The sequence below is a fragment of the Stegostoma tigrinum genome, chromosome 7 (assembly GCF_030684315.1).
Source record: "Stegostoma tigrinum isolate sSteTig4 chromosome 7, sSteTig4.hap1, whole genome shotgun sequence".
Lineage (NCBI taxonomy): Eukaryota > Metazoa > Chordata > Chondrichthyes > Orectolobiformes > Stegostomatidae > Stegostoma > Stegostoma tigrinum.
Window position 1 is genome coordinate 12,977,046 of NC_081360.1, and position 15,361 is coordinate 12,992,406.

At 42.6% G+C, this 15,361-nt stretch overlaps 1 protein-coding gene across 1 annotated transcript in view; it reads left to right on the forward strand.

Moving 5' to 3' along the window:
• ino80db (INO80 complex subunit Db) overlaps positions 1 to 15,361 on the forward strand; it is a 90,793-nt gene that overhangs the window by 14,039 nt on the left and 61,393 nt on the right. The window contains exon 2 of the mRNA XM_048534677.2: positions 12,549 to 12,795. Coding sequence (XP_048390634.2) covers positions 12,578 to 12,795 — 218 coding nt within the window. The 5' untranslated portion in view covers positions 12,549 to 12,577. The remainder of the gene's footprint in view (positions 1 to 12,548; positions 12,796 to 15,361) is intronic.

Below are 15,361 nucleotides of genomic sequence, written 5' to 3' on the forward strand. Positions count from 1 at the left end.
TCACCTCTCAACCTTCTTCTCTCTAATGAAAACAGCCTCAAGTCCCTCAGCCTTTCCTCGTAAGACCTTCCCTCCATACCAGGCAACATCCTGGTAAATCTCCTCTGCACCCTTTCCAAAGCTTCCACATCCTTCTTATAATGCAGTGACCAGAACTGTACACAATACTCCAAGTGCGGCCGCACCAGAGTTTTGTACATCTTCACCATAACCTCTTGGTTCTGGAACTCGATCCCTCTATTAATAAAAGCTAAAACACTGTATGCCTTCTTAATAGCCCTGTCAACCTGGGTGGCAACTTTCAAGGATTTGTGTACATGGACACCAAGATCTCTCTGCTCATCTACACTACTAAGAATCTTACCATTAGCCCTGTACTTTGCCTTCTGGTTACTCCTACCAAAGTGCATCACCTCACACATCTGCATTAAACTCCATTTGCCACCTCTCAGCCCAGCTGTGCAGCTTATCTATGTCTCTCTGCAACCTGCAGCATCCTTTGTCACTATCTACAACTCCAACGACCTTAGTGTCGTCTGCAAATTTACTAACCCATCCTCTACGCCCTCATCCAGGTCATTTATAAAAATGACAAACAGCAGTGGACCCAAGACCGACCCTTGCGGTGCACCACTAGTAACTGGTCTCCAGGATGAACATTTCCCATCAACTACCACCCTCTGTCTTCTTTCATCAAGCCAATTTCCGATCCAAACTGCTATATCTCCCACAATTCCATTCCTCCGCATTTTGTACAATAGCCTATTGTGGGGAACCTTATCGAATGCCTTGCTGAAATCCATATACACCACATCAACCGGTTTACTCTCATCTACCTGTTTGGTCACCTTCTCCAAGAACTCTATAAGGTTTGTGAGGCACGACCTTCCCTTCACAAAACCGTGCTGACTATCCCTAATCAATTTATTCCTTTCTAGATGATTATAAATCCTATCCCTTATAACCTTTTCCAACACTTTACCAACAACTGAGGTAAGGCTCACTGGTCTATAATTACCAGGGTTGTCTCTACTCCCCTTCTTGAACATGGGAACCACATTTGCTATCCTCCAGTCTTCTGGCACTATTTCTGTAGACAATGACGAGTTAAAGATCAACGCCAAAGGCTCGGCAGTCTCCTCCCTGGCTTCCCAGAGGATCCAAGGATAAATCCCATCCAGCCCAGGGGACTTATCTATCTTCACCCTCTGAAGGATTTCTAATACCTCTTCCTCGTGAACCTCAATCCCACCTAGTCTATTAGCCTGTATCTCAGTATTCTCCTTGACAACATTGTCGTTTTCTAGAGTGAATACTGTTGAAAAATATTCATTTAGCGCATCCCCTATCTCATCTGACTCCACACGCAACTTCCCACTACTATCCTTGATTGCGCCTAATCTTACTTTCGTCATTCTTTTATTCCTTAAATACCTATAGAAAGAAAGCCTGAGGGTTTACCCTGATCCTATCCGCCAACACCTTCTTATGTCTCCTCCTGGCTCTTCTGTGCTCTCTCTTTAGGTCTTTCCTGGCTACCTCGTAGCCCTCAAGTGCCCAAACTGAGCCTTCACATCTCATCCTAACATAAGCCGCCTTCTTCCTCTTGACCATAGATTCCACCTCCTTCGTAAACCACGGCTCCCACACTCTACAGCTTCCTCCCTGCCTGACAGGTACATACTTATCTAGGACACACAGGAGCTTTTCCTTGAATAAGCTCCACATTTCTAATGTGCCCATCCCCTGCAGTTTCCTTCCCCATCCTATGCTCCCTAAATCTTGCCTAATCTCATCGTAATTGCCTTTCCCCCAGCTATAACTCTTGCCCAGTGGTATACACCTATCCCTTTCCATCACTAAAGTAAACATAACAGAATTGTGATCGCTATCACCAAAGTGTTCACCTATTTCCAAATCTAACACCTGGCCAGGCTTATTACCCAGTACCAAATCTAATGTGGCTTCGCCCCTTGTTGGCCTATCTACATACTGTGTCAGGAAGCCCTCCTGCACACACTGGACAAAAACTGACCCGTCTATAGTACTCGAACTATAGTGTTCCCAGTCAATATTTGGAAAGTTGAAGTCCCCCATGACAACTACCCTGTCTCTCTCGCTCCTATTCAGAATCATCTTTGCTATCCTTTCCTCTACATCTCTGGAACTATTCAGAGGCCGATAGAAAACTCCCAACAGAGTGACCTCTCCTTTCCTGTTTCTAACCTCGGCCCATGCTACCTCAGTTGACGAGTCCCCAAATATCCTTTCTGCAACTGTAATACTGTCTTTGACCAACAATGCCACACCTCCACCCCTTTTGCCATCTTCTCTGTTCTTACTGAAACATCTAAATCCCGGAACCTGCAACACCCATCCCTGCCCCTGCTGTATCCATGTCTCCGAAATGGCCACAATATCGAAGCCCCAGGTACAACCCATGCTGCAAGTTCACCCACCTTTATTCCGGACGCTCCTGGCATTGAAGTAGACACACTTCAAACCAACTTCTTGCTTGCTGGTGCCATCTTGCTTCCCTGAAACTTTATTTCGGACCACCCTACTCTCAACCTTTTCTATAGTCGAACTACGATTTTGGTGCCCACCCCCCTGCTGAATTAGTTTAAACCCTCCCGAATAGCCTTAGCAAATTTCTCCCCCAGGATATTGGTACCCCTCTGGTTCAGGTGAAGACCATCCTGCTTGTAGAGGCCCCACCTACCCCAGAAAGAACCCCAATTATCCAAGAATCCAAAACCCTCCCTCGTGCACCATCCCTGTAGCCACGTGTTCAATTCCTCACTCTCCCCCTATTCCTCACCTCACTAGCACGTGGCACGGGCAACAAACCAGAGACAACAACTCTGATTGTCCTATCTCTCAGCTTCCATCCTAGCTCCCTGAATTTCTGCCATAAAACCCCATCTCTCCTCTTAACTATGTCGTTGGTGCCAATGTGGACCACGACTTGGGACTGCTCCCCCTCCTCCTTAAGGATCCCAAAAACATGATCAGAGACATCACGCACCCTGGCACCTGGGAGGCAACACACCAACCGTGAGTCTGTCTCATCCCCGCAGAACCTCCTATCTGTCCCCCTAACTATGGAGTCCCCAATGACTAATACTTTGCTCCTCTTCCCCCTTCCCTTTTGAGCAGCCGGGACAGACTCTGTGCCAGAGACCTGTGCCCCACTGCTTCCCCTGGTAAGTCGACCCCCCAACAGTATCCAAAACAGTATACTTATTGTTGACGGGAAGGGCCACAGGGAATCCCAGCACTGCCTGCCGGTTCCCTTTCCGTCCCCTGTTCGTAACCCATCTGCCTTTTTCCTGTACTTGAGGAGTGACTACCTCCCTGTAACTCCTCTCAATAACCCCCTCTTCCTCCCGAATGATCCGAAATTCATCCAGCTCCAGCTCCAGTTCCCTCACGCAGTTTCCAAGGAGCTGGAGTTGGGTGCACTTTCCGCAGATGTAGTCAGCAGGGACACTAGTGGTGACCCTTACCTCCCACATTCTACAGGAGGAACATTCAACTGCCCTGACCTCTGTTCCCATTATTCTAAATTCCCAAGACTTAAAAAATAAAGAATAAAAAATAAACTTGTTACCTTACCAATCAGGCACACAGAACCTTTTTTCTTGGTTAGAGGAGGAGGATGGGTGGGAGACACGACCCGGGTAGTGTTTCGGGTAAAGCAACCACACAAATATATTACCTCGCTCACTCACCAGTTCCGTGTCGGCTCCTGCTCAGCGTACCTCCGCCTATTCACAAGGCAAGCCTGTTAAAGATTCAAAAACAGTGACTCACCGGCTTCCCGACAGGCTCCTGCTGCTGCAACCAGAAATTCTCAGGTTAAACTACCACCAGTCATCTCTTGAGTGAACAGAGTTCTTCTAGGACAGTGGTGACTTTATCTTTACCTTTTGAGGTCATGGCTTGCAAGTTGTTAAAGAAGACATGGCTTGTCAGGAGTTTTCATTATTTCAACTGAAACACACTTTTTGGAAGCTGTGTTGTGGGTAAAATAATGCAGGTTGCATGGGTCTATGCTGTTAATGCCAACTTATTAGCAACTGTCTCCTGCACTGAGATCCTCAGAATTGTTTTGAGGTCTGCTCTGTCTCTAAGCTGCTTCATTTTTTAACCTGTCCTGTTAGTATCATTTTACCTTGAGTGCACCAAATTGGAAATTTAATGTCAACAGCACATCTTCAAAGCACCTGTTAACAAATTATGAACCTGTGCAGTTAATGTATTTTGTAAAACTGTGGTCAAGATCTTGTACAGTTTTACAAATGTTTTCTTTTATAGGCCCTGAGCACATGCTATCATTATTGTTCATCACAAGTTTTGCTGAGAGAGGTTGAGACATTTAATGGTGAGAGGGTAGTTCAGAGTTAGTCACGTCAACATAGAGCTGGCGATATACAGAGGCCCAACAGGTTAAGGATGTCACGACAAGTCTCTTTCAGTAAACAGTTACTTATGTGCTGCCACAGTCCCAACAGTTGTGTTGTCATGTTTCTTGAGATCATCATTTTATTTTCAGATGTTTTGAGCCAAATTACAACACTTAAACCACTGAAGTAGAAATTAACCTGAAGTTTTTTTGGATTATCAGTCCCATAGTAAGACTGAGTCTGCCAGTGTTGGTCATTTCACTTCACTTTACTGCTGATGGTGTTCCTGTCAGCAACACTTAACCCTTCTGAATACATTTTTATGTTTATTAAATTCCAGGGATTTCCTGGGGGATTATCAAAACTTACGGTTCACGCAGAAGCCGCCGATCCTTCTCATAACCTAAAAAACAACCAGTCTTTCTCATTGTTCTCTTTGATTTCCAGGGATTTTTAGAACATGTGGTGGGAAAACTGGAGCTCATGTTTAACTCTGCTGGTACTGATTGTATAACATCAGTCATAGTTTGGTGAGTGAAGTATTTCCTCCAGAAGTTTGGGGCTCGAGTCTCACTCAAAACGTTGAGCACAAAATCTCGACAGATGCTCCAGTGCAGTCTTGAGGGAGTGAAGTGTTGTTGGATTTGAGTGATGTTCAACCAAGACCCTGTCTGCCCCCTTGGATTGAAGAAAATATTTCACTGTGACTTTAGAAAAACAGTAAAGGAGTCTTCCCTGGCTAAAATTTATCCTGTTACCAACATGACTAAAACAGATCAACTGGCCATTATTACATGGTTGTTTATAGGGCCTTGCCATGTACAACCTGGCTGCTGCCCTTCCAAGATAAAAACACTCCCCACGCTTCAAAGGTACTTTGTTGTCTGTAAGTAAGTCTGGATCATAGAGATTGTGCCAAAACCACAGAATTAGCAAATCTTCCTTGGCACGGACCAGAATTTTATTTTTTATAAGGCTGCTGGGTGAGGCAAGAGTGAAGAATGTTTGATCTGGCTTTTCCAAGTTTGCTTCATTTCTTCAGTTTTTATATCCTTCTAGGTCACAGGCAGCTCTCTCTTCCAGCTGTCATGCTTAATAATGTGTGAGCAGAACAGGCAGTTAGAATAGAATTTGAGTGCTTCATGTGTTTTGGTTTAATGGTGAACGGTTGTGTTGTCCTCTCAGGAACCATTGCCATTCTTTAATCCATGCTATTCAGGTAACAATCTTTTTGTTTTCCTTCCAGCAGTAGTTGAGGCTGACTGTATGTTATCCCACTACATTGTATTTCTGCTTCCACCTGATGCATCATTTGGATGCAGTGCTGTGGTGGATCTTCATTCAACAAAAAGAAATTGTTTATACTGCAACATTAACTTGGTAAAACATGCCAACTAACTCTGTAGGGGTGTTATCAGACTAACTTGATAGCAGAAAAACAAAAGCTTGATCAGCTAGGAACTCCTGAGTCACTCAGCTGTTTCTCACATTCTGTAATTGCCTCTTCCACATTTCACTGGCTCTGATGAAGAGTCATCTAGACTCAAAACAGTAGCTAGCTGTGTCTCCATGATGTTGCTTGATCTGCAGTAATTTCCACATTTTTCGTTTTTGGTAACTTTGGAGGAATGTCGGGAGGCAGGAAGAGATACATCCATTGAGTGAATTTTAGAGCTCTAGTTTTGATTTTTTTTTCCCCCATTTGCCGGTAAGGAAGTTGGATTGCCACTATCTCAAAAGGAACTGGTGGTTTTGTCACAATTACTGGGACCATGCGCTGCTTGCTGCACTAATACTTTTGTCCTGTGTGGTTTTGTATAACCTTTGCTAGTGTTACCTGTCATTTTCAACAAAGCCCAAGGACTTCATGCAGTCAAGATTTGTTTCATTAAAATTTCAGCAAAATGCAGTGGTCAGACATACAACTAAACGATTAATTCAAAACCGCACTCAGATTCCAGCAAACCACTTGATTAAGGGCATTTGAGAGGCAATAAATGCTAACCTTGCCATTGGCACTCAGTGACATCTCCTGAATGGTAACAAGCTGAGGTTTTGTACTAAAATTACTGAAATTAGAACTCACTGCCACTTGATTCAGAAGTGAGGATGCTACCACTGAACCATGGCTGACACACAGTTTGCAGCAGAATGATTTAGTGCTGTCATCAGGGACATTCTTCTTAGTACTGTTAAAAGTTTATCTGCATCAATGTCAAAAGTTTATCAATCTGATTTTGTTCTTGAATAAACAGCAGTGACAATACTAAGGGACTACCTTGTTGAAGCTGCCAAGTTCAGTATGGTGGGGGCCACTTGAATTGAGGTCAGACAGGAAGTTGGGCACTGCAGCAATCCTAGTAGCTCATTTGTGTCCCCTCTCCCCCCTCCCTCTCTGGTCACACTGCACTTTGTAGCAGACATAAGTCAATTTGATTAATATTTATGCCCTAAGGCATATTTTTAACTGTTTGTACTTCTTCTGGCAGTTAAGCTAAAACAATCAACCACAAGCATCTGTACTTTTAATTGTTGCTAAATAGTGACTTACTTTTGAAATAAAAGCCTGTGGATTCATAGAGGAGAAACATTTCATTTATTTTTGGAAAGGCTACCTCAATCACAAATGAATTAGACAAGTTCCTTCCTTAAAGATGCAGTGCACAAGTTTTTAAAAAAATTAAAGGAAGGCTGGGGAGAGATTGTAGAGTACATAGGAGCTGACAACAATAGAGATGGCATAACTTGTCTAAAGTGTGAGGGTGTATGATTCAGGAGTAATGAGTGAGCAGGACAGCATACCACAAACGGAGTTTGGAGTGAACTCAAGTTTACACATGCAGGCTGAGAGACCAGCTAGGAGGATTGGAGATGCCACTGTTGTGAAATGATATTGTGAGCATCAGCTGGTCTCAGTAGATTTTATGGAAGTGGAAGTTGGCAATTGATGTGCTGCGTGGAGTTAAATGAGGGCAATTGACTATAAAGCTAAGGCATTGGAGGGGGATGATGTGATCCATCCTGTCAGAGGCTTCAGAGAGTCACTGTCTGGGTTGCCGAGAATATAATTTACAAGTTTGATGGAGGCCACTTTATTACTGAGTAGGGTAGGACACTTTATTACATCGTGGAATGTCGACTTCCTTGGCAAGGTCAACATTTATTGCCCTTCCCGAAGTGTCCTTGCAAAGAGGACAGAGCCTCTTGAGCTGTATATTTGGGAATTCATAAACTAGTCACACCTGTCCTGGATAATAAAATGTGAGGCTGGATGAACACAGCAGGCCCAGCAGCATCTCAGGAGCACAAAAGCTGACGTTTCAGGCCTAGACCCTTCATCAGAGAGGGGGATGGGGTGAAGGTTCTGGAATAAATACGGAGAGAGGGGGAGGCGGACCGAAGATGGAGAGAAAAGAAGATAGGTGGAGAGGAGAGTACAGGTGGGGAGGTAGGGAGGGGATAGTTCAGTCCAGGGAAGACGGACAGGTCAAGGAGGTGGGATGAGGTTAGTAGGTAGGAGATGGAGGTGCGGCTTGGGGTGGGAGGAAGGGATGGGTGAGAGGAAGAACAGGTTAGAGAGGCAGAGACAGGTTGGACTGGTTTTGGGATGCAGTGGGTGGAGGGGAAGAGCTGGGCTGGTTGTGTGATGCAGTGGGGGGAGGGGACGAACTGGGCTGGTTTTGGGATGCGGTGGGGGAAGGGGAGATTTTGAAGCTGGTGAAGTCCACATTGATACCATTGGGCTGCAGTGAAATGTGTTGTAACATAATTAAAAATAATTGTGACTGCGTAGAGTCCAACTTCATTTGTTAGTTGAGCAGATGTTTGTTTGTAACTTGTAACTAAACAAATTGTTATAAATGTGTGTAAACATTGGCTTCAGTTATATCTTTCACTTCCTCACCTTGTGGGATAAAACAGACAATATTTCATTTAAATAGGCAGGTAAATTGCGTGATTGACTGTTTGTTTATATTGGTACATATCTTCTATGGGCTCCCATTATTAACTGATTCTCGAGACCAAGATCAAGGTTTCTGCTCCTGGTCGCTATTTGTTGATCCTTGCTGGAAAGTTTGTGTGTGGCAAGTACAAGATTGGGTTGGCATCTAGTAATGGAAGTTACAAAAAAGAAATAGAAAACAGGAAGGGGATCTTTTCTGAGTCATATACAACACAAAAAAATGGGAATTTCCTCCACCCCAATAGATGCTTGTTGTCATAAGCTAGTTCATCTGTTTTATCAAAATGTTTTCCCTTTTGATTTCCAGTTTTTGCTAAGTAGGTGCTGCAGTCAGTAGTGCTGCCTTTCAGATGAAAAGGCAAACTGAGGCTTTGTCTGACTCTTCAGGTGTAGATAAAAGATCACATGGCACTTTATACTTCATGGAGTACGGTACCTAACCTTCTCTGTTATAGCTAATAGTATTTTCAGCCAGTGTCACTAAAGTATGTGATCTGGTCTTTATATTTCTCTTTGTAGGAGCTTGCACTGTGTTACCTGTAAATAGGCTGCTGTATTGTCTTCTCTGCAACAAGGATGACACTTAAGGTGCTTCCATTGCCTGAAAAGTACTGAGAGATGGACTGAGGTTGAGAGCTGATATGTAAATGTCAGCTTTTTCATTCTTGTCCTGTGACTGTCATTGTTTTGCTTTGGATCACCACAGGATAAGGAAGCTAGTGGTATTGCACTTTTATTGGGCAAATTCACAGAATTCCGATATCTTGTGTGTTAAATTATTGAATACCGAGCCCAGAGTGGCTTCTGAAGAAGATTGGTCGTGGATTGCAGCATTCACTGTTTTTCTCTCCACAGATGCTGCCAAATCTGTTGTGTTCTTCCAGCATTTTGTTTGCTTGAGATTTCCAACATCTGCAGTACTTTGCTTTTACCAGAGTGTACAACCACTGCAACTTGACCTCAAATGATACCACATCTTTGAATAGATTTCTCCATCTGAGATTAAATCAGCATCTTGTCACCATGAAGTACTATTAAGTGGCAGTTTGTAAAACAAATCTTAGATTAAGTTTTGGTATCTTATTTGATTATGTATTGAACTTTCTCCTGCAACTGTTAAATGTGTGTACAAATTGAATGGCTGTTTTTATGGAGTGACTCCAGTATAATGGCTGTTATATTCCTTGCAATAGCAAAATTATCATCTTTGAGGCTCCTAAGTGGAATTATTAAGCTTTTGAGCAAAATTACCATAAGGAACTGGTATCATGTTCCCAAAGCAACCTTTTTAAAGTTCAAATCTTTCTCTGGAGCGGCTTAACTAGTGTCCTGGGAACAGAGGAACTACAGTTTGTGGAATGGTACTACTGAGAGTTTTTGGTCCCCTCATGCACCAGGTGACTTAGCTGTCCATAAGGATTTCAGTAAGGTCCAGTGCACACTTGAACACCTTGTGCTACGTTGGCTTGAACTTGGAAAAATGGCTTGCAAAACTTCAGTGCAAGAGTCAAGTCTTGACAGTTAAGGAATTCACTGATGGCCGTTAATGTGCAAACAGCTGTAATGATGTCCTAAGAGGATAACACGCAGTTTTTGGACAGAATGGAAGTATTTGGAAAGAATAACGAGTATTTATGCAGCCCATAACACAATTTCAGGACATCTCCAAAGCTTAATAGTCAATGAACAACTTTCGGAATGCTATCGCTGTTGTAACTCAGCATCCAATTTGCACGTAGCAAGCTCCCACAAATCGAAATGATGACAAAGGTAATCTTTTATTGATACTGACTTAAGGATAAGTATTGACTAGAAGTCAGTCAGAAGAGGCTTCTTGCTTCTGGTTTTGCCATCGGACCTTTCACATTAAAAATTGTCATTTATACATTCACCATTGTCTCTTGTTGCAGTGACATTGCCTGTAATTTAACAGAGGACTGATCAGGCAGGAGGTAAACATGCAAAACCAGGGAGAGTGCTCACTGCCCAGTAACATTGCAGAGACCGATGTCAAAGGCATAATAGATGTGAAAAAAATAGTGACTCCAGAGACTCAATCACCAAATGGCTGCTTTGTGTTGTGTTTCCAGTGATCACTAAATTACACACATGTTACATGTGTATGTTCATTTGCCCAGAATCTGCAGGCTTCTTTGCACAAGTACATGATGTATAAATTATATATTTTTAAGAAGGTGTGATGGGTGTATTTGTTTGCAATGGAATTTAATAAACCTACTTTGTGAATAGCATTTGTTATGAGTGGTACACTAAATGTGGAATTTTGTATCCCATTATGGCGAATATGTATTTTGCCAGGGATTGTGACACAGTTTGAGCAGTATAAGAATTTGAGCCCTTCTAGCCTTGGACACATTGTCAGTAGACCTATCAAAGAGGTTTCAATTCAGAAGTTAACTTATCATGTTTTCAAGTTACAGAACAGAAATGTAGGAAGGAGACATTTCCCTCTTTTGCCAACATCCTGACTGGATAGTGCATTTGGGATTTGTAGTTGGAGGGGACAAAAGGGATGGTAGAGGGAGTACCTTTTCAAAGGGACTTTAAAGATAGTTGAACTCTGGCACATTCCAGAGATGATGCTTCCAATCTAAAACTAAATTAAGTATGCTATTATCTAGTCAAAGGTGTTTTCTAAAATTAGCACATGTCCTAAAGTAACCTTGGTGACAATTTATTTGTGTGTTGGGTGGCACTGTTTGTAGTTCACAAACAAACAACACGTTGAAGGTGATAACTTTGTCAGAACTATTCATATTGGAAAGTTGAAATGCTGTATCACTATAATTTATGTATTCCACTATCCTCTTGTGCTCAAATAAAATGTCCATTTATATTGCGCCTTACTCACCAAAATATCTCCAAATGCTGACTGCAGTGAACTGCTTTTTGAAACATGACCGTATATAAAGATTGACTGATATGAATGAAGAAAGACAGTGCTAGAGGTGCTTAACTGAGTCATGTTGATGAAAATAGCTGAGGTAGGCAACTTCAAATGTGTACACAAGCTGAGTGCAGCATGCTTTTGAAAGGTTGGGACTGATGTCCGTTTCACTTCAGTAAAGTCAAACACAGGCTTTTAAACTATATCAAACTGTTAAACGTGACCTGGGATTAAGGTAAGATGTCAAATGTATAGTGCTTCAGAACTGTTGAGACATCCTAAAACTGCAAACATTAAAATAAGGATTTATTTTAATTCTCAGTCCTACCTTCCCTATTCAATACGTTGATCAACCTTTTTTTTTAATATGTTGGATTCTTGAACATAGAGTTTCACAGTGAAACTAATGTTGACCCTGCATTGAACTGAGAACACCTGACCAATCGTGTGGATAACTGTTTCTCCCCACGTTAGTCAGAATATTCTGACCTCTAATCTCAGCCAGGATAGCTGGCGAGAGTCCAGACTGACTCTACTTTTAGCTTGTTAAGAAGGAGGGTGCTTAATGTTCTCAAACCTTTGGTATCACCATGACAGCACAAAGCACTTTACAGCCAATGAAGTATTTTTGAAGTGTAGTTTGTAATGTAAGGAACATGTTTTGTGTGCGGCCAAGTCCCACAAGTGATAAATGACCAAATGATTGTAATAGTTGGGAGACAAGTATAGGCTGAAATCGTGCCATGATATGATTTTGATCTATTTCAGAGGGCAAGTGGGACCTTGGTGTAATAGCTGAAATAACATGTTACCTCTGGCAATGTGGCATTCACGTGTTAATGAAACTGCCTGGATTTTGTGCTCGAGTCCCAAACATGCTTACTCAGATGACCGTGTTACAAGCTGAGGATGGCTGTAGTTGGGTAATAGAGGGAATTGGAATGCCTGGGGTTTCCTGCTTTTGGTCACTGTCCTGTGAGATGTACTCATAGCTGCACCTGTTCAGATGTCAGGTGAGGACAGGGTGAAGCATACTGTAGTTCCTGTGTTAGTGGATGAGCCTATAAAAAGTTAGTCTTCCGAGTATATCAAAGGTGAGCAACTTGGATCGGCTGATAAAGGGCTGTAGATGTCCGTGGATACGCTTCTTAGGGCGAACACATTGGGTGTGCATCATTTTCCCCCTCTGATTGATGCAGTGTTATTGCCCCAACTGCACTTCTCTTAATCGCAGCATGCATCTGACACTCTGCCCTTTTGTCTATAGCTGATGTTCACAAGGAGAAGAATCACGTGATGTATGAAGGCAAACACATACACTTCTCAGAGGTCGATAACAAGCCATTGTGCTCCTACAGCCCCAAGCTCTGCAAACAGCGCCGACTCAACGGCTACGCATTCTGCATTCGCCACGTTCTGGAGGACAAAACTGCCCCTTTCAAGCAATGTGAATTTGTAGCCAAGTACAACAGCCAGCGGTGCACGAATCCTATCCCAAAATCTGAAGACCGAAGGCAAGTCAACCTTTTGAATTGGGTAAACAGTGGGAGGCCATAATTTTAAACATATCGGTTGTCTGGAAACTGATGAGATTAAGTATAACATTGCTTTCAGACAGGACTGTAACCATTTAAGGTGATGATTTACCACCAGCATCACGTACATGGCAGTTGCGTTTAGGCAATAAATGCTGGATCTCTCTGGTGAAGCCCATGTACTGTGAGCAAATAAAACAAAATCACCCACACAGTTTTACACCTTGTTCGTGCCGGTAGAAGGTAACATTGGACAAGGTGTAAAGATGATGTTCATCATCTTAATGTGGGATCCCCATCTGGTGAGTTGAGTTAAAATTAGTGTCTTCAGTTTCTCAGACTACGTAGCATCAATGCCATTTTTAAAAAAAAAAGTTCGTGAAGTGGATAGAATCTGACTTTACCTGCCAATGTTTGTAATCATTTCATTGGTAGTGAGGTTCTGCGGCTATGCGATCTGTTTGTAATCAAATTAGCACACGTCCCTTTTTACTTCTGTCACTTTTTATATGGAACTGTGCCTAACCACAAAGCAGTGGCATCATTGGTACAGTGTTTCACTTCTGAGTTGTGGGTGATGAGTTGAGAAGAGATGGAAATGTTTTTATTTTCCTCTTGAGCAAGGCAAGAAGATATGCTGTTGAAGCTTTTCGTCTTGCATCCAAAAGGGCAGAATTGCAAGATTACAAAGCACCAAGGAGATAGCAGTTTGTACTGTCGAACAAATGGAAGTGTCAAGGCATTACCTTGGAGAACGTAACAGGAAGTTACTGCCCTCTGAGCCTTTTTTCAAAGTTGAAAAAGGCACAGTGCTGTGCTGTGTGAGAGAACTCACGTTCACATGCACGATCTTGTGTTTTAACCACCAGAAAGGACATGTCCATGCATTGAACCTTTTAAAAGAGAGAATGGTGACAACCATTTGGTGAGCATTCCCCCAACATTGCCTTCACTAACTAGAGTCCATTTGCCAACAATCAGCGTCGCCTTATGCTGTACAAGCTGTTTAAAACAGAAACACACGGAAACACAACAGGTCTAAGGAGAGTTACTGTTTCAAGTCTGAAATGATTCGTCTTCGGGGCTACAGATTTCCAACATCCTCAGTATATTGCTGCTTTTTGAGTATAAGTTTTCGTCCTGTTTTTGGAGCTTGATATTCTTGTGATTGTGTCCTGATAATTGCAAGACATAAAACTTCAACGTAGCGATTTATTTTTTTCACAATTTGAGTATTCCTGAACTACGAGGTGGCCATATTTTCCCCCTCTTCTCAAGATCACTGTTAGTGCTGAGATAGTGTTCCACAAATATTTTGGGACGTCGCGAACTGAACTTTAGGAGATGCTATAGTGTGCTTCCCGTGTGCCTCCTGGCACAGTTGGTAAACCAGCAAATGGTCCATGGTGATCTATGTGTCTGTAGCCACCTCCGTCTAACATCATAAACTCTGACCATGAAACTGATCTTGGTTAACAGTAAGGGATGGCTCACTTGAGAAATGAGGCAAACGTTTATCATTGATGGTTGAGAGTCTTTGGTATTCCTTGCCTCAAAAAGCAGTGGATGCACAATCTTGCAGACTAAGATCAGAGGGCATAATCTCAGAAGAAAGGGCCTCACACTTCAGATATAGGTGAGGGAAATTCTTCTCTTAGGAGTTCAGAATCTCTGGAATAGTTTACCACAGAGAGCAGTTGAAGCTGGGTCATTTAAGTATATTCAAGGCTGAGAGAGATTTTTAATCTCTCAGGGAACCAAGGTTATGGGGAAAAGGCAGGAAGTACTAGTGATGACTGTCACAATCAGCTATGATTTTATTGTTTTGTTCAAAGGGCTCAGGAACCTACCGTTTGTATGTTTTGTAGGAAGATATGTGGGCGGAAACTTATAAAGTTAAGCCAATGACTGGTGCTGTCAGTATGGGCGGTTCTTGCTGTTTATGGGAATTGGGTGGCAATTACTTCTCCAGTGCTTCCTTGGAAGGCTGCAAGGAAGTAGTTTCCCCCAGGTATTTTGCAGTAAAGATTTGATCCAGTCAAATCTCTCAGCACAGAGCCAGTTTGTCCCTATGGGGCTCCTTGACACAACTCAGCAAGTTGAACATTGATACTGATCCAGGGATCCCTGTGGCAAATTTAATCATTCTTCATATAAATAATAAGTTGAACGCATTGGGTCTCTGCTCATTGAAATTCAGAAAAGTTGGGGCTGATCTAATGGAAGAGTATCATGTTCTGAGGTGGGGGTGCTTGGCATGATAGTTGCTGACGGTACATTCGTGGGGGAGTCTGGAACTGGGGGCACAGTTTCAAAATAGGCAGTCTCCTATTTAATACAGACGGTGCTTAACCTTAGAATTTCCCTTTCCTGAAATGGCAGAGTTTGAATTATTAAATATACCCATGGTTCGAATTAAACACATCCTGGCTCTAAAAGAGAGCCAAGGGTTATGGGGAGCCAACAAGACACAGGGAATATCCATGATTGATTTGACTGCTTGAGAGGCAATTCAAGTAAATGTGTTCTTGCATTTAAACAAAAG